This window comes from Entelurus aequoreus, linkage group LG07 (assembly GCF_033978785.1).
Source record: "Entelurus aequoreus isolate RoL-2023_Sb linkage group LG07, RoL_Eaeq_v1.1, whole genome shotgun sequence".
NCBI classification, from domain to species: domain Eukaryota; kingdom Metazoa; phylum Chordata; class Actinopteri; order Syngnathiformes; family Syngnathidae; genus Entelurus; species Entelurus aequoreus.
In genome coordinates this window covers 69188383-69208097 of record NC_084737.1, presented here as the reverse complement: position 1 = coordinate 69208097, position 19715 = coordinate 69188383, and the positions used below count along the sequence as shown (strand labels likewise).

Sequence of the window (19715 nt, the reverse complement as noted above, 5' to 3'; positions counted from 1 at the left end):
ACAATCGTCAAACAAATGTGTTCTGTTAAACCAGTGTAGCTCATCCTCTCAATACAAGAGCTCCTAAAGCAAAAAATATAATTCTGTATTTCTACAAAATACAAAACCTGGCAAGACACCAACACACTGTAGGTCATTTTTATTTATTTATTTTTTTCATTGAAAGCGTCTGTGCTTTTTAAATTGAGCTGCTTTTTAAATTGAGCTGCTTTAAAAGCATAATGTTTAAAACACATTTTATTAAAGCAAATGAATTGTCCTTTCATGGTAACACAACTTGAAAATGATCTGTCTAGGATACACTTATTGATGATGAAAAATTACATCTATCTGTGATTAATTTTGAGTTAACTATAAACAAAATGCGATTAATCACGATTAAATGTTTTTTTAACCGTTTGACAGCTCCAATACATACATACATACAAAAAATTATATATATATATATATATATATATATATATATATATATATATATATATATATATATATATATATATATATATATATACTACCGTTCAAAAGTTTGGGGTCACATTGAAATTTCCTTATTTTTGAAGGAAAAGCACTGTACTTTTCAATGAAGATAACTTTAAACTAGTCTGAACTTTAAAGAAATACACTCTATACATTGCTAATGTGGTAAATGACTATTCTAGCTGCAAATGTCTGGTTTTTGGTGCAATATCTACATAGGTGTATAGAGGCCCATTTCCAGCAACTATCACTCCAGTGTTCTAATGGTACAATGTGTTTGCTCATTGGCTCAGAAGACTAGTTGATGATTAGAAAACCCTTGTGCAATCATGTTCACACATCTGAAAACAGTTTAGCTCGTTACAGAAGCTACAAAACTGACCTTCCTTTGAGCAGATTGAGTTTCTGGAGCATCACATTTGTGGGGTCAATTAAACGCTCAAAATGGCCAGAAAAAGAGAACTTTCATCTGAAACTCGACAGTCTATTCTTGTTCTTAGAAATGAAGGCTATTCCACAAAATTGTTTGGGTGACCCCAAACTTTTGAACGGTAGTGTATATATATAAAAAAAAATAAAAAAAATAATATTTTATATTTTTTGTCACCCGTCCTCCAAAAGCCAAGTGAAAAGCACAGAAGAACACCATGCTAATTCTACCAAGCTGTTGGTGACGCGGCCACCGATGCCAGGAAAACCTTACCATTACGATCATAGTGAAGTGAAGTTAATTATATTTATATAGCGCTTTTCTCTAATGACTCAAAGCGCTTTACATAGTGAAACCCATTATCTAAGTTACATTTAAACCGGTGGATCATAAAGTGATTCATTTCGTAAATTTCATTATAAAGAGATAAGCAGCAGAAGAATAGGTGGGCTGTGATTAGCAATTTAAAATGGATGTGAAGAGGAATCACCAATAAGCATTTAAATAGGGTACAGTTGTTAACTCAGCACTTTGGGAATCCCACAGGGAATCATGAAGAGTTGATCTGAGGATGTGTCTGAAGAGCAAGAGATTTCCAGTGTGACCTGTTGTCATTATCACTGTTATCTTTCATGTTATTCTGTACAGACAGGGTTTAAAGGGGGTAATATTATGATTTTCTACATTTGAAATACTACCTTGTGGTCTACATCAGGGGTTCCTAACCTTTTTGACTTGAGAGTCCAACTTTTCCACCAAAAAGTGGCCTGGTGCCCACTCAAATATTAACACTGAATTAATAATATTACTCTTGATTTGAATGATACACAATAGTTATAGCTCACCAACTTACAGTTTAACAGGATACACCTTGTCAAAAGATATGAAAGCATGTGTTATTTACAACAATTATTATTAAGGCTTAGGTCAGGCTGATTAAAAAAATAAATATACTGCAAAAGAAGGGATTCATAAAAACCGATTAAATATACATTTACACACAATCATTGGTAAAATAAATACATTATAACAAAATCGATAATAAATAATATAAGTTCCTTAACTAAACTGTCGATACAATTAAAGTTAACCACTTCATTCATATTTTTGCACTTAAAAAAACTTCTCTATGACTTTAGCTCCAGACTTCTTCTGTTTGTGGCTTTACTGTCACTACTGCCACATGTGGTGGTAAAGTGTACTACAACTCAGTACCACTGCAGCCCAAAGGGAACACAGATGAGAAACAGATATTTTTGGTTGCCCTCAAGCGGGCAACCAAAAAAACACTGGTCTATATCACATGTAATGATGGTTCTTTGGTCAACATTTTAAATTGATTATGTTTTACAGACCATCTTCAAGCTGCTTTTTGACCAACTCTTCAGGATGGGCCGTTTTGTGGGCAGTCTTTTTTACATGGCTTCACTTTGACTGCGTCTTCAACATGTCAGCCATGTTGTAGCTTCCATGTTGAGTCTACTGACGAATATAAGTTTAAACTATACGCTACCTTTTATTAGAAATGGCAACAACGGAGGATGTATGTGCATGTATGAGACAGTCTGCCCCACATTTAGATGATAGCGAAAAAGAAGGAGCTTGTTGACTACAAAGGCGGACTAAAATGGGGGACTCGCGCAAAGCTCTTTGGGTAAAACTTTACCATATATGGAGATATCTGCTGACCTCACCAATTGCACACATTTCACAAATTGGGCAAATTCCAAATGACTCGTTTGGAGAAAGTATGAAGGAAGGCTAGATTTTTTTTTTTTTGATAAATATATTCTCCATGGTTGGATTTAAAATTTTGGGACTTCTGCAGATCCCAAACACCACAAAAACAGGTACCAATAAGTAGGAAAAGTTCTTTTTTTAATATGTGGCGTAATTTTCAGTCATGTACAAACTACATTATTGCTACTTGTGGTGGTAATGTGACAATCTTATTAATACCGCTGTGGCCTCCAGTGTTAAATGTATTATGAAAGATGCATATGCGATTGGGTTGATGGAGAAGGTATGCATGGGTTCTTATTTGATGAAATTCATCATGCGGGCTGGATGAATGTTGATTTTCAAATGGGTCCGCGGGCCAGCTCTGTCCTGAGGATACATATACGGACCCTGGGCCACGAGTTTGACACATGTTCTTTAGAAGATGTATAAGGGGCGTTCACACATTGCTGTTTAGATGGCGGTTTGACAATTCGGTATGCTTTTCCAAAGACCGTGTTAACAACGAACACAAAACATGGTCATTCGTCGTCATCCGTCATTAACTCTAAAAACCGTAGGCATCGGACAAAAAAATGAATCATGTTAAAACTTTTATGTTAAAATGCCTTTCACCATGTAAAGAGAAAGAAGGGAAGTGGCCTTGTGGTTAGAGTGTCCGCCCTGAGATCGGTAGGTCGTGAGCTCAAACCCCGGCCGAGTCAAACCAAAGACTATAGAAATGGGACCCATTACCTCCCTGCTTGGGACTCAGCATCAAGTGTTGGAATTGGGGGTCAAATCACCAAAATGATTCCCGAGCGCGGCCACCGCTGCTACTCACTGCTCCCTCACCTCCCAAGGGGTGGAACAAGGGGATGGGTCAAATGCAGAGAGTAATTTCACCACACGTAGTGTGTGTATGACTATCAGTGGTACTTTAACTTTAACTTTAACTTAACACCGACATAATCTGCCAGTCACATTTACCTCCTGGACCTTCATAATGTGAACATGGTAACTTCACGGCGGTAGCAGAGTTAAATACAGAAGCATTACGGGCTCATTAGGGAGCGACGTAAGGCACTGTGGTAGATAAGGAGTAGAGGGCGGAGGACTACGCCACGTTTTGGGGAGATCAGTGGTATATTACATGTATAAAACATGTTGAGAAAAGCTTTCCGTCATTGCTGGTACGCTTCTTTACAGTGGTTTGAGAAACGCCACATATTGCCTTCTAAACATGCAGTGTGTGAACAGCCCATATAACTCATTGCATAGCAGAGGAGTGTCATTTAGATGGCTTAGAAAAAGCCTTTGAGCATCAACTAATTAGTTTAGTTTAGTCTTTATTTGAAGGGACAATGCACAGAGACTATAAGCTCAAAGACAGATACACTATATTGTCAAAAGTATTTGGCCACCCATCAAAATGATGAGAATCAGGCGTCCTAATCACTTGGCCCGGTGTATAAAATCAAGCACTCAGGCATGGAAACTGTTTCTACAAACATTTGTGAAAGAATGGGCCTCTCTCAGTGATTTCTAGCGTGGAACTGTCATAGGATGCCACCTGTGCAACAAATCCAGTCGTGAAATTTCCTTGCGCCTAAATATTCCAAAGTCAACTTTATTATAAGAAAAGTGAAGAGTTTGGGAACAACAGCAAGTCAGCCACCAAGTGGTAGGCCACGTAAACTGACAGAGAGGGGTCAGCGGATGCTGAAGCGCATAGTGCAAAGACTTTCTGCACAGCCAGTTGCTACAGAGCTCCAAACTTCATGTGACCTTCCAATTAGCCCACGTACAGTACGCAGAGAGCTTCGTGGAATGGGATTCCATGGCTGAGCAGCTGCATCTAAGCCAAACATCAAGTCCAACGCAAAGCGTGGGATGCAGTGGTGTAAAGCACATCACCACTGGACTCTAGAGCGGTGGAGACGCCTTCTCTGGAGTGATGAATCACGCTTTTTATCTGGCAATCTGATGGACCAGTCTGGGTTTGGAGGTTGCCAGGAGAACGCTACATTTCGGACTGCATTGTGCTGAGTGTGAAATTTGGTGGAGTAGGAATTATGGTGTGGGGTTGTTTTTCAGGAGTTGGTCTTGGCCCGTTATTTCCAGTGAAAGGAACTTTGAATGCTCCAGGATACCAAAACATTTTGGCCAATTCCAGGGGATGGCACTTCCAGTTCATATGTGAGTAAAGGCAGGTGGCCAAATACTTTTGGCAATATACTGTATGTCTGCACCAGATTGTAGCTAAATAGTTCATTTCCGTCTGCAGTCCCTGGCTACCTAATTGGACTGTATATCAGTCTCACAGAATGAGGCGAGATGTGTGAGATGAGACGACTATACAGTATGTGAGCAAACTTAGGTCATGAGATTTTTGTTTGATTCACAACTGAGCATTGAGAAATTGGCATGAAACACAAAGGGCCTCATTTACTAAGATCAAAATACCACGCGATAGACATCCCGTACAATCTATAAAATAGCCTGTACTTTTAGTGGGTGTGGTGCATGTGATCTAATAACAGTACGCGTGCAAGTGAAAAATGGTGCAGACTGTCTCATATACAGTAAATAAGGATTTTGCGTGTACTAGTGTTGTCCCGATACCAATATGTTGGTACTGGTACCAAAATGTATTTCGGTACCGGTACCAAAATGTATTTCGGTACTTTTCGGCACTTTTCTAAATAAAAGGGACCACAAAAAATTTAATTATTGGCTTTATTTGAACAAAAAATCTTACGGTACATTAAACATATGTTTCTTATTGCAAGTTTGTCCTTAAATAACATTGTGAACATACAAGACAACTTGTCTTTTAGTAGTAAGTAAACAAACAAAGGCTCCTAATTAGTCTGCTGACATATGCAGTAACATATTGTGTCATTTATCATTCTATTATTCTGTCAACATTATTAAGGACAAGTGGTAGAAGAAGAATTATTAATCTGCTTGTTCATTTACTGTTAATATCTGTTTTTTTTTCTGTTTCAACATGTTCTATCTACACTTCTGTTAAAATGTAATACTCACTTATTTTTCTGTTGTTTGATACTTTACATTAGTTTTGGAAGATACCCTTGACTAACACCCTCCCCCTTCCACATCCCACCTCCCCGGATTTGTAAATATCCAAATGTAAATAATCAAATGTATTTTTAATGTATATACTTGTTCTTATGCTTTCTGAACTCACTATGTTCTCTGCTCGCTGTACATATTCTACCAAGTCAGACCTACACTGTTTCAATGCCCATTTCTCTGATGATGCAATTGTTGATGACTGAAGTATGCTGTTATCAACCAAACCCTCCTCATCCCACCCCCCGGATTGTAAATAATGTAAATAATTCAATGTATATACTCTGATGATTAACTTGTGTGACGACTGTATTATGATCATAGTATATATTTGTACCATGAATTGATTTACGTGGACCCATTTATGGGTGTTACCATTTAGTGGTTAATTGTACGGAATATGTACTGAACTGTGCAATCTACTAATAAAAGTTTCAATTAATCAATCAATCAATCAAAACCACAAATTTGGGTATCAATCCGATACCAAGTAGTTACAGGATCAGACATTGGTCATATTCAAAGTTCTCATGTGTCCAGGGACATATTTCCTGAGTTTATAAACATAATATACATACAAAAAAAACTAAACATTTTGTCATGCTAAAAAATATTAATGTAATCATAGTACTGACTAGATACACTCTTGTACTGATATCATTACAGTGGATATTAGGTGTAGATCCACCAATGGCTATATTGTAGCGTCCAGGAAGAGTTGGTGCTGCAGGGAATTCTGGGAATTTTTTCTGTAGTGTTTGTTCTGTTGCGGTGCAAATATTCTCCCAAAATGTGTTTGTCATTGTTGTTTAGTGTGGTTTCACTATATGGCACATATGTATGACAGTGTTGGCGTTGTTCATACGGCCAGCCTTAGTGTGACATGTATGGCTGTTGAGTAAGTATGCATTTCATTCACTTGTGTGTAGAGTATTCAAAGTTAAGTTGATCATTGCCTTAATGGTCAATTGTCTTGAAATGGTCAACTATAGACACATTTTAATATGTCTATTATCATGACTCCGGTGTGCTGAGGTGTGTAATGAAGCATGGATAGCAATCACTCGTCCTAAATGGTTGATACTTGACACAAACGTACTTGACTTCTCTCCATGGAGACAATGAGTTGTGATTTTGAGGCAGTTAAAACACTACTGACTGCGGACAGACATTAGCCATGTCTTAAAGCCGACGTGACGACGACGGGTGGGAGACCGGTACTTTTTAGAGGCAGTATAGTACTGAATATGATTCATTAGTATCGCGCGGTACTATACTAATACCGGTATACGGTACAACCCTAGCGTGTACTATACGGTGCATCACCCCGGAGACACTCATTTACTGCACATTCATTTTATCATGCTCCTACCTGTGGCGTTTTGCTATGTTTTCAAATGTAAAGTGGATATGAAACACTTTTTATGAGCATTTTAGAAGCAGGCGTGCAGTTCAGTTCAGTTTATTTATTTATATAGCACATTTAAAAAACAAACCCGGTTGGCCAAAGTGCTGTACAGACATAAGAGAAGGGGCACTTAGTGTCACATTTACATTGTAACACAGTTTGGTGAATAAAATACAGTAGTGAAATATACCTTAAAAGAAGGGCAGACTATATCACCTAAAATACTAAAATGTAATAAATAAATAAGAAAGCATAAAACAAGAAATAAAAACAACTAAGATATCCTATCCAACTGGATTTGAATGCCAGGGAGTAAAAATATGTTTTTAGCCTCGATTTAAATTGTCTCAGATACTGGGAGGACCTAATAGATAATGGAAGTTTGTTCAACACTGAAAAGGCTCAATCTCCTCTCGTTTTTAGCCAGGGCATCTGTAATGACACCACTTTTTTTGTTTTCCTACCGCTGAAAGTGCATGGAAGAGAGACTGCGATTACTCAGCTCAAGACGCAAAAAAATGCATACTTAAAAATGTTTTTCTCATATAAGAAATATCTTAATAATATATACCGTAATTTCCGGACTATAAGCCGCACCTGACTATAAGCCGCACCAGCTAAATTTAGGGGAAGATACAGATTGCTCCATATATAAGCCGCACCCGACTATAAGCCGCAGGGTTTTGATGTGTAATTAGCGTAGTATATAGGGGTTCCTGCTATCACGGAGGGGATTGTCGGGACAGAGATGACTGTTTGGGCACGCAAAGCGTCCCATTTATTAACAATAAATCTTTCAATCATTCAATCAAACTTTCACATCTTTGACATGGCGAACAGCATTCGTGCAGAGTACAAATAATACAACGGTGCAAAGTAATACAAAGTGCTCGCCTGTACGTTATCAAAATAACCAGCCTACCGGTATATGAAGTCAGTTTTTTATCATTGTGTCATCGTCTTCCTCCTGCGTACTAAAACCACCGAAATCCTCTTCGTCGGTGTCTGAGAAGAACAGGCCGTAAATAAGCCGCACCCTTGTATAAGCCGCAGGGACCAGAACGAGGGGAAAAAGTAGCGGCTTATAGTCCGGAAATTACGGTATTCTATGTGAAAAAAAAAAAGTCATTAAGAACTAAAGGACACCAAATCGCATCAATTGAATTTGTTTTAATCAGCCCCTTAAGTCCTCTAGCTCAGTGACCCCCAACCACCGGGCCGCGGCCCGGTACCGGTCCGTGGATCGATTGGTACCGGGCCGCACAAGAAATTAAAAAAATTAAAAAATTAAATTTATTTTTTATTTTTTATTAAATCAACATAAAAAAACACAAGATACACTTACAATTAGTGCACCAACCCAAAAAACCTCTCTCCCCCATTTCTTAGACTTAGACTTAGACAAACTTTAATGATCCACAAGGGAAATTATTCAACACAGTAGCTCAGTTACAATGATGGAAAGTGTAAGGATGGAAAGGACAATGCAGGTATAAATAGACTAATATAGCAATAAAAAATCTAACATATATACGAATATATACATAATATGTGTACAGTATATTATATATACAGATATATTATATTATGTCTATAACATATATACAATATATACCAATGACCATGTACAATATTACAGTATATACAGTATATGTGACAGCATGTTATTAATATTTCTAGTTCCTATATTATATATCAATATAGATCAATACAGTCTGCAGAGATACAGTCCGTAAGCACGCATAATTGTATTTTTTTATGACAAAAAAATTAAAATAAAAATACCATACCCCCCGTCCGTGGGACAAATTTTCAAGCGTTGACCGGTCCGCAGTTACAAAAAGGTTGGGGACCACTGCTCTAGCTGCTGTAAAATTATAACATGATGTTGCTGATAAAACAATTTGTCTCATGACCAAAATGTTAACACACACGTAGGACGGAGGATTCTCGTCTGTCTGCAGCCGTGTGTAGAATTGTCAGTTTGCACGTTCTTTTTACATGTGTAAATAAAACGCAAAATAGCGCCCACAAAACGGTGATGAGTGTTGATCAATCACATTACGAGTAATATTTATATTTGCGTTTAATCCTCCCAGTATTGTGGGTGTTTTGATGATCAGCATATGTTTGGATTGCATGCCTCTTCGTGATCACTAAACAGATGCAATCCACTTTGCACATCAGGGGCCGTACTTATCAAGCTTCTTAGAATTACTCCTAAGAAGTCTGCTAAGAGTTGACTTAAGAGTAAATAAATTATTCGCTGAAAGCTGCACTTAAAAGTTAGTTATCAAGCGTCTTACTCACACTTTCAGCGAAGTGTAGGACTGAATCTTAAGTGTCACACTGAATTACGACATTACTATGTGCCGTAAACGGAATTTTAGGTGACGTCATTTCTGTGTCCATAGAAATGACCAATCACGGAAGGGAATCCCTTGTCTAAGAATAAAGAAATATCTTAGAAATATTTAAGTGGACAATGGGAGTGTATATTTTGACAATAAACTACAAAATAATACAAAACAAACAAACAATATTGGCAATGAATCAAAAATAAATGTTTCCTTTTTGTTGCACCTTTCCTGCTTCCTGCTCCCAGACCGTAAAAAATAGGCGGGGGAGAAACTTCTCCAGGATGTATGCTCGGGGCAACACCCTTCACTTTACCCGGCAGTGGGTCTCCACAGCGGACGACTTTAGAGTGAATGATGAGTCCGGCGATTAGTTGCAAATCTTGCTTTATTGATTGCTTGCACACAGCCAATCCAACACAAAACAAACTAGTCCCCGCTCGCACTCACAATACCGCTCCCTCTCTTCTCTCGCCCACACACTCACTGACGTCACTCACCTCACATGCTGTAACCTAGCGTATGTGTGTGGCACACACATACGCTACTCTCATAACATTTTCTTTCCAATTCATTAATTAGGCAACTAATTTGAAAATGGTGTGGGTGGCTCTATATATACTAGTCCACTGCAGCCACATGCAGAAATCAACAAGGAATCGAAAATTATTAAATCTGTGACAAAACGATACCGTTTGATCAGCTGCTCGTCATCAAACAAAGATGAACGTTCGCGCACGTCTCTCGCCTCAGTGCCATCCCCTGCTGGCAACTCCTAACCACTTAAGACACCTCTGAAGGTCTCTTAAATATCGTGGAGAGTAGGAGTGATTCTTAGACTTAAGAACATTGATAAAAAGCTTTTATTCTTAAGTTTGAGAGTAGGACTAAATTTCGCAAATTTTCAGGACTTAAGTGTAAAATGGCACTCTAAGAAGCTTGATAAGTACGGCCCCAGGTTTGCACGTGTTTGAGTACACGCAAACCTTTAGTAAATCAGGCCCAAAGTGAAGAGAGATCAACCAATCAAAAAAAAAGAGAAACTTCTTACCTTTCACCAAAAGACTGCCAGCACTGCTTGCTACCCCAAACTGGTTTCTGGCAACGCAAGTGTAGAGACCAGCATCCGTTTTAGAAACATTGGAAATACGAAGGCTTCCGTTATCCAACATGGTGACTCTGTGGATGAGATATAGACACGGAGGCGTATCTCATTATGCCCGTTGACAGTGCATCAGTGTTGTTTTAGGCAAATTAAAGTGAAACATAGCCCTGCTTGTGCGGACGTGCATGGCTGTCACTTCACATGTCTTCAAAGTGCATGAAATGAGCAAGTCCACTGTCCTTAAGCATTTCAAATTGAGCCTGAAGTTTATCTCAGCAAATTTTAATTGGCTTCCTGTACTACAGTGCGACATAAGGGGGACCTCAGCATTAAGGGGTTACAGTTTGATTCTTCTGCAGTGACTTGATAAGAATAATACAAAGGGACTTTACTAGGGAATCTACTCATACTGTGTAATTATATTTTAATTGTTAATATGTAAATTATTTCTACGGTAGTCAGTAAATACACAAACTGAGGCCTCTGCTCACCCTGTTCACTGTGTCATAATCGCAAATTAAACCAGTTCCATTCCAGCAGTTCTACTGTATACAAGGCTTTGAATCCCTACTCTCCTCTTAAGAATTGAGGCAAATTAAGTCAAACCTTTTTGTACCATGTAATGAATAAAAATGAATCACCAGACTCAAAGTTGCAATGAATACAGAAAGACAAACGATTAGGATCAACCCCACAAGTTATTGAAAGCGATTCAATTATTTCTCATAAACATTCTGTGCTGCCTGGCTGCGTGATAATAAAAGAAGATTGAGCCTCTGAAACAGATTGTCCCAGTAACCTACAACAACAACAAAGACTCTTGGCGTCATCAGTCAAGCCTGGCAGATTTCATCTGAGGTAGAGAGTGTACTTGTGGCGCTTTACCTGTCAAACCGCTACTGTAGTGGAATCTCACTAGATATGACAGGTGGAAAGTCAGCAATAAGGTAACATTTGTGCAAAGTAGTGCAGATGCTGCAAGTTCCTTGGACTGTTTGATGTCACACAAACTAGAAGCATTTAAGTCCCATCTTAAAACTCATTTGTATACTCTAGCCCAGGGGTGCTCATTACGTCGATCGCGAGCTACCGGTCGATCACGGAGGGTGTGTCAGTCGATCGCCAGCCAGGCATTAAAAAAATAGTCCTAAAAATGAGCGATCATAAATCTTCACTATGACGTCACTTTCGTCACTTGATTGACATTCACGGCACCCGAGGGTCTTCTGAGATGATGCTGGCTGCTGCCAGCTCATTATTAAGAAAAATGTACAGACAGGAAGGCGAGAAACACTTTTTATTTCAACAGACTCTGGCGCCGTACCTGTTGTCAAAACTACAAAGACCGACTGCACAGTTGCACAATAAAAGCTCTGCTTCATCCTGCCTGCGCTAACAAAATAAGAGTCTCAGAAAGCTGGCGTGCACAAGCTAGCAAGCTACGGAGTTTGCAGCCAATGTATTTCTTGTAAAGTGTGCACTGTATACAAAGGAGTACGGAAGCTGGACAAATAAGATGCCAAAAACCAACCACATTCATGTGGTATTGGACAGAAAGGAGGACTTTTTTACTCCTCCATTTGAAAATGCGGACGTTATCAGCACCACTGTCTGATTCCTATCAATGCAAGTCATCAGAATCAGATAATACACCAACTTATATTCTTGTCTTCATGAAAGAAAGGAATCTATATGTGTTAAACATGCTTGCATTATGTTTAAACACCTTTAACTTGTTAACAATATTAACTATATGTGTTAAACATGCTTGTATTATCTTTAAACACCTTTAACTTGTTAACAATATTAACTATATGTGTTAAACATGCTTGCATTATCTTTAAACACCTTTAACTTGTTAACAATATTAACTATATGTATTAAACATTCTTCTATTATCATTAAACACCTTTAATTTACTAACAATATTAACTATATGTGTTAAACATGCTTGCATTATCATTAAACACCTTTAACTTGTTAACAAAAACATATATTTCATAAATAAGTAAATATAAATTATATATATGAATGAGGTAGATCCCCGCGACTTGATCAATTGAAAAGTAGCTCGCCTGCAGAAAAAGTGTGAGCACCCCTGCTCTAGCCTTTAAAAAGACCCCCCTTTTAGACCAGTTGATCTGCCGCCTCTTTTCTGCTCCTTCGTGGAGAGGGGGGGCACAGATTAGGTGACCACAAGATGAGGCACTAGCTGTTCAAAGTCGGGACCCGGGGTGGACCACTCATCTGTGCATCAGTTGGGGATGTCTCTGCGCTGCTGACTTGTCTCCACTCAAGATGATCTCCTGCTGGCCCCACTATGGACTGGACTCTCACACTATTAACTAGATCCACTCGATGTCCCACGCCCCACATCTGCGGTTCCCTCCAAGGTTTCACATTGTAGCCCATTGGGTTGAGTTTTTCCTTGCCCTGGTGTGGGACCTGGCTTGTGCAGCCCTTTGAGACACTCGTGATTTAGGGTTACATAAATAAACTTTGATTGATTGAAACTTAAACTTGAATGTTGTTGTGATGCTGCTTGTCTATAAATGTGTTAAACCAGTGTTTCGGAACCATAAGGCTCTGGCTCATTGTTGGGCCGCAAGTGCCCCCGATAGGTCAGCCAAAAAATATCTGTTCTTCAGCCGTGGTCCGTATGTGCCACAATGGTACTCAGTTGTAATACACTTTTCAACCACGTGTGGCAGTAATGATAATATCAAACAAACAGATGAAGTTTGGAGCTAAAGTTAGAAAGAAATGCCGTTCCCAGCACAGATAGACAAACAAGCAATCACACTCACATTCACACACTAGGGACAATTTAGTGTTGCTCATCAGCCTATCCCCAGGTGCATGTCTTTGGATGGGGGAGGAAGCCGGAGTACCTTAAAGTACCAGTAGAGTGGAAAAACAAGTTGCCACTATATTGAAGCTATTATCATATATATCTGATGTATGACACCGAAAGACTTCCAAAGTTTGCGAGTAAATAGATATGATCGAAAAAGTATCAATCTCACGGAAATTCCCGAACCATTTTGAGAGATAATGAGCTAGCCAATCACATGATCACATGATGTAGAGGTAGGAACCGCAGATCCCTTCCCTACCAATAACTATGCAAATCATGCAGACTTTGTGAGAGCCAACAACAATTACTTTGGGAAAAATTATGATCCAGAACCTTAAATTATTGATCTTGAATATAAGGAGAATGAGCTACAAGTTTTAGAAGCCCTGCTAAAAAGATCCAGCTTTCGTGAAATACTAAGCATCATGTAGCAGTATTGCGAAGTTTCTTAACAAGAAATACAAACTGCTGACATAATAAAGTGATTGTTTACCGTACAATGTCTGCTCTTACTTCGATGACGACTGATAGCATGTCCATATCTTCACGTTTATATAAAGAAATAATTATGATGCACAAGGAAAAGTCTCCCTGCAGACAATGTCTTCGGTTGTGTGTGTTTGTCTCAATCCCCGGGTATAAACTGAATGTCAAAGATAAACAACTTTTAGGTTTATGGCTAAATCCTCCTATTATGCAGATAAGTGGCTTGATTTATAATCTAGAATAACTTTGACGAGTCGAGACGCGATGATGCGGGAGCAGCAGGACATCGCGGCCAGCTCACAGTAAAGCAGCAGAGGGATACTTAGCTGTGTGTTATCAATCCGCTGCTAAAACATAGTTTGTCTGCGTTAGCGTTTATAATAACAACATCACCAATATTTGGTTAATATCCAGGTCACGATATGTATATAGAGAATTTTTTGCGGGTTTTGGATGGGTTTTTATTGGGTTTTGCGGGTGGAATAGAGAGCCCCTATTGATGGACGATTTATGTATTTATCATTATTACTTAGAATGCATAAAAAAAGAAAAACACATGTGTTTATGTCATTAATAACGAAATAAAATATATTATTATTATTATTGTCAAGTATAGACAGCACATCTGTCTCTAATGTTAGCATATTGCCAGTATGACTGATTTGATACTATGGTCAGAGTGCAGAAGTGTTACTACGGTGACGTCAATCTACGGAAATTACCGAAGACAATCGGAGCGGAATACTCAAAAAGGCGGTACAATTTTGTTGCATTTTGTGATGTTTAAATGGTATTTTCACATACTTTGCAGATTGTAACTACAGTTGGTTATGTTTTAATGCAGGGGTGTCCATTAGGTCCATCGCCAGCCAGACATAACAAAAAAATAGACCTTTAAAATTAGCGATCATCAATATTCACTATGACGTCACTTTTGTCGGTTGATTGACATTCACAGCACCCGAGGATCTTGGGAGATGGCGCTGGCTGCTGCCAGTTCAGTAGTAAGAACAAATCGACCGTCAGGAAGGCGACAAACACTTTGTTTCAACATACTCGCTGTCAAAAGCCTAAAGACCAACCCCACAGTTTCTGTTTTCACAAAAGACATTCTGCCTGCTCTAACAAAATAAGAGTCTGTCACTGTATTCCTTGTAAATTGTATAAAAACGACTAAGGAAGGTAGAGAAATAAAATGCCAACAAACAACCACTTTCATGTGGTATTGGACAGAAAGGAGGACCTTTTTCCTCCTCCATTCGAAAATGTGGAAGTTATCAGCACTACTGTGAAGCCTGTCTGATTCCAATCAATGCAAGTCATCAGCATCAGGTAATACACCAACTTATATTCTTGTCTTCAGAAAAGAAAGGAATCTGAATGTGTTAAACATGCATGTATTTTTATTAAACACGTTTTACATGTCAACTAAAAACATCTGTTTCATAAATAAATAAATATAAACGATAAATATATACACATATATACTGTATATGAAAATGAGGTAGATCACCTCGACTTTGACATTTGAAAAGTAGCTTGCCTTCTAAAAATGTGGGCACCCCTGATTTAATGGATACAATTAAACACAATTATGCATATAAAGTCAACTTGTTTTTCCACTGTACTGGTACTTTAAGTACAAATTATGACTAAAGTGGTGAAGGTGTATTTTTATTTTTTGCACTTAAATTTTATTGACAGTTTACTTAATAAACATATAATTCTTAATTTAGTTTTTATTTATTTTAGTACATCATAATTATATGTAAATGTATTTTCTGTCTTTTCTTATGCAGTATATTAGGCTCATACTTAATTTTCTAATCAGCCTCACCTAAGCCTAAGGTTTATGTGTTAAATAAATAATATTTGTAATTAAATCATGGTTTCATATTTTTTGACAAGGTTGTATCCTGTATGTTCAATATAATTATTAAATATGTTTAAAATGAAGAGTAAAATTCAGTGTATACATATATATATATATATATATATATATATATATATATATATATATATATATATATATATATATATATACCGTAATTTCCGGACTATAAGCCGCTACTTTTTCCCTTCGTTCCGGTCCCTGCGGCTTATACAAGGGTGCGGCTTATTTACGGCCTGTTCTTCTCCGACACCGACGAAGAGGATTTCTGTGGTTTTAGTACGCAGGAGGAAGACGATGACACAATGATTAAAGACTGACTTTTCATATACCGGTAGGCTGGTTATTTTGATAACGTACAGGCGAGCACTTTGTATTACTTTGCACCGTTTTATTATTTGTACTCTGCACGAATGCTGTTCGCCATGTCAAAGATGTGAAAGTTTGATTGAATGATTGAAAGATTTATTGTTAATAAATGGGACGCTTTGCGTTCCCAAACAGTCATCTCTGTCCCGACAATCCCCTCCGTGGTAGCAGGAACCCCTATATACTACGGTAATTACACATCAAAACCCTGCGGCTTATAGTCGGGTGCGGCTTATATATGGAGCAATCTGTATTTTCCCCTAAATTTAGCTGGTGCGGCTTATAGTCAGGTGCGGCTTATAGTCCGGAAATTACGGTATATATATATGTATATATATATATATATATACATATATATATATATATATATATATATATATATATATATATATATATATATATATATATATATATATATATATATATATATATATATATATATGTACATACATACACATATATTTATATATATAAATAAATAAATATATATATATATATATATATATATAAATATATATATATATATATATAATTTTTATTTTTCTATTTTAAAATTCTCTAATCACTGCATAAGGCGTCCATCTACAAAGTGTTATACATTCTCTAATGTTTTTGTCTCCCTAAGAGAAAATGACATTTCAACACAGGAATTGTTGAGACGGAGAGACAGTGTAGGACAAAATGAGCTCTGCTTCTTCCTCCTGCTTTTTGGCATGTTGAGTTGTGCGAGTGTAAACATGTGATATTTCCTAATTTAGCTTGTATTAACCCTAATCCTAACCTTAACCGTGACCTAGTAGCTTTTTTTGTAAAGCGTCTGAGCTTCAATTAAAAACCGCTATATAAAATGAATGAATTGTCATTATTTAATGATGAATTAATAATGTTACTATTTTATAAATAAGGGGAAAAACACAACTGAATTCAACAAAGCACTCGTATCAAAGTAAGGAGGTGGCGCTTGGAGCCAACAGCCCCCACCCCGACATTAATTGTTAATTTTGCCAATTAATTTGTAATTTATACACTTTTTGCATTGTTGTTTGCATGTAAAACTATCATTATTTTTATGTTAAAATGTAGTTTAAAAAAAAGGCGGTAGAAAATGGATGGAAGGATGAATGTTAAAATTTTGGGGTGTCTAAGTAATTACATTTGCATTGTTTTCTATGGGAATGTTTGTTTCTGTTTTCATACAGTATCATTCTGTTTTCAAATGACCTTTTGAACAGATTACTAACGCTACCCGAGGTACCACTGCGTTATGATACATATCACTTGATGGCGATGCACACCCAGATGTACACGCACAAAAAATATCTGCGGCAGATGGCAACCAACTATAATTTCAGTGTATACTTGTGGGTACAACCACGTTTGAGATGCTGCCTCCAATAACCTCGGTTGTAGTGGCAGCAGGTTTTAAAAGCTTGTTGGCGTCAACATGGCCTTCGGTCTAACGAGTGCAGAAAACACCTTCTTGAAAAATACTATTAATTGCTCTCAAAACTGTCAAACATAAATACAAGAAAGAACCTTAATGGGTTGTTTGTTTGGCGAACTACACACATTCAAATGAAACTTTACAGGTGAATTTGGCTTGCTACTAAGAAATAGAAGTCTTTTTAAAATGTAAGACAATGAGCTTGACCTTAAATATAAACGTAAGACTTATGAAGATGGTGCACAGTGGTGCTCTTTGTATCTGTCATGTCTGTGTGATCATGTTTTGTTTTGGTTATGTTCGGTTTGGTTTTTGGACTCTTTGTGCACACTTGTTTATTTTGTTTCTATGACAACCCATTAGTTTTCACCTGTCCTCATGTCACGCACCTGTCTCACGTTTTGCACTCGCGCACCTGTTACTAATCATGTCGGTATTATTTAAGCTTCCAGTTGCCAGGCAGTCTGTCTGGCGACATTCTGTCAAAACGTGGACTATGGGGTGTTTGTTTTCCCGAGATGCAAGTAAAGTTGGATCGGACATGGCTTGGAGGTAAATACATGATTTTATTTTAACTCTTGTATGACTTCTGCTACCCATGTTACCCATGCTACCATAGTTCCATGCCAAGTGAGTTTTGTCTATTTTCATGTCACAGTGTTTATTTGTTTCATGTTCATAGTTTTTTTTTGCCCAAGTGCTATTTATTTTCTGGGTGGCTGGTCTCAGACAATCATGGAGGTGCACCTGCTGGATGTGGAGGTACTGGGATGGTGTGGTTAGACATGGTCTGCAGTTGTGAAGCCGGTTGGATATACTGCCAAATTCTCTGAAACGTCTTTGGAGACGGCTTATGGTAGAGAAATTAACATTCAATTCACGGCCAACAACTCTGGTTGACATTACTGCAGGCAGCATCCAACTGCACGCTCCATTAAAATTGTGCTGTGTGATAAAACTGCACATTTCAGAGTGGCCTTTTATCGTGGGCAGCCTAAGGCACACCTGTGCAATAATCATGCCTCGATATGCCATACCTGTGAGGTGGGGTGGATTATATTGGCAAAGAAGAAGTGCTCAATAACACAGATTAAGACAGATTTGTGAACAATATTTGAGAGGAATATGTCATTTGTGTATAAAGTAGGAGTTTTAGATCCTTGAGTTCATCCATTTTCTAGCGCTTGTCCCTTTCAGGGTCGTGGGTGATGCTGGAGCCTATCTCAGCTGCACTTGGGCGGAAGGCGGGGTACAACCTGGACAAGTCGCCACCTCATCGCAGGGCCAACACAGATAGACAGACAACATGCACACTCACATTCACACACTAGGGCCAATTTAGTGTTGCCAATCAACCTATCCCCAGGTGCATGTCTTTGGAGGTGGGAGGAAGCCGGAGTAGCCGGAGGGAACCCACACAGTCACGGGGAGAATATGCAAACTCCACACAGAAAGATCCCGAGCCCAGGATCGAACACAGGACCTTTGTATTGTGAGTCACACGCACTAACCCCTGTTCCAACTTGAGTTCAACCCATGAAAAATGGGAGCAAAAACAAAAGTGTTGTGTTTATATTTTTGTTCAGTATATATATATATATATATATATATATATATATATATATATATATATATATATATATATATATATATATATATATATATATAGTTGAGGTTTCTGTGGTTTATCCGTTATACAGTGCTCAATACCAGGGGTAGAGCGGAATATACGTTAAAATCCAGGGAAACCTGTGAAACAGGCTTGTGGGGATGACATATATTTTTTTGACCTAACGTGTAATATAATATATATATATATATATATATATATATATATATATATATATATATATATATATATATATATATATATATATATATATATATATATATATACACAAACGTATATATATATATATATATATATATACAGTATATACGTTTGTGTAAATATATATATATATATGTATGTATGTATGTATGTATGTATGTATGTATGTATATATATATATATATATATATATATATATATATATATATATATATATATATATATATATATATATATATATA

General features: G+C 37.5%; 1 protein-coding gene across 11 annotated transcripts in view; it reads right to left on the bottom strand.

Annotated features, from left to right (window-relative positions):
* The window catches only part of cntn3a.1 (contactin 3a, tandem duplicate 1), a 213963-nt gene that overhangs the window by 35485 nt on the left and 158763 nt on the right, over nt 1-19715 (bottom strand). For all 11 annotated transcript variants that reach the window (XR_009826854.1, XR_009826853.1, XR_009826852.1 and 8 more), the window contains one exon: nt 10542-10669. Coding sequence is in view for 7 of the 11 variants with exons in the window: in XM_062054358.1 (XP_061910342.1) it covers nt 10542-10669 (128 nt within the window). In the remaining 4 variants the exon portion in view is untranslated. The remainder of the gene's footprint in view (nt 1-10541; nt 10670-19715) is intronic.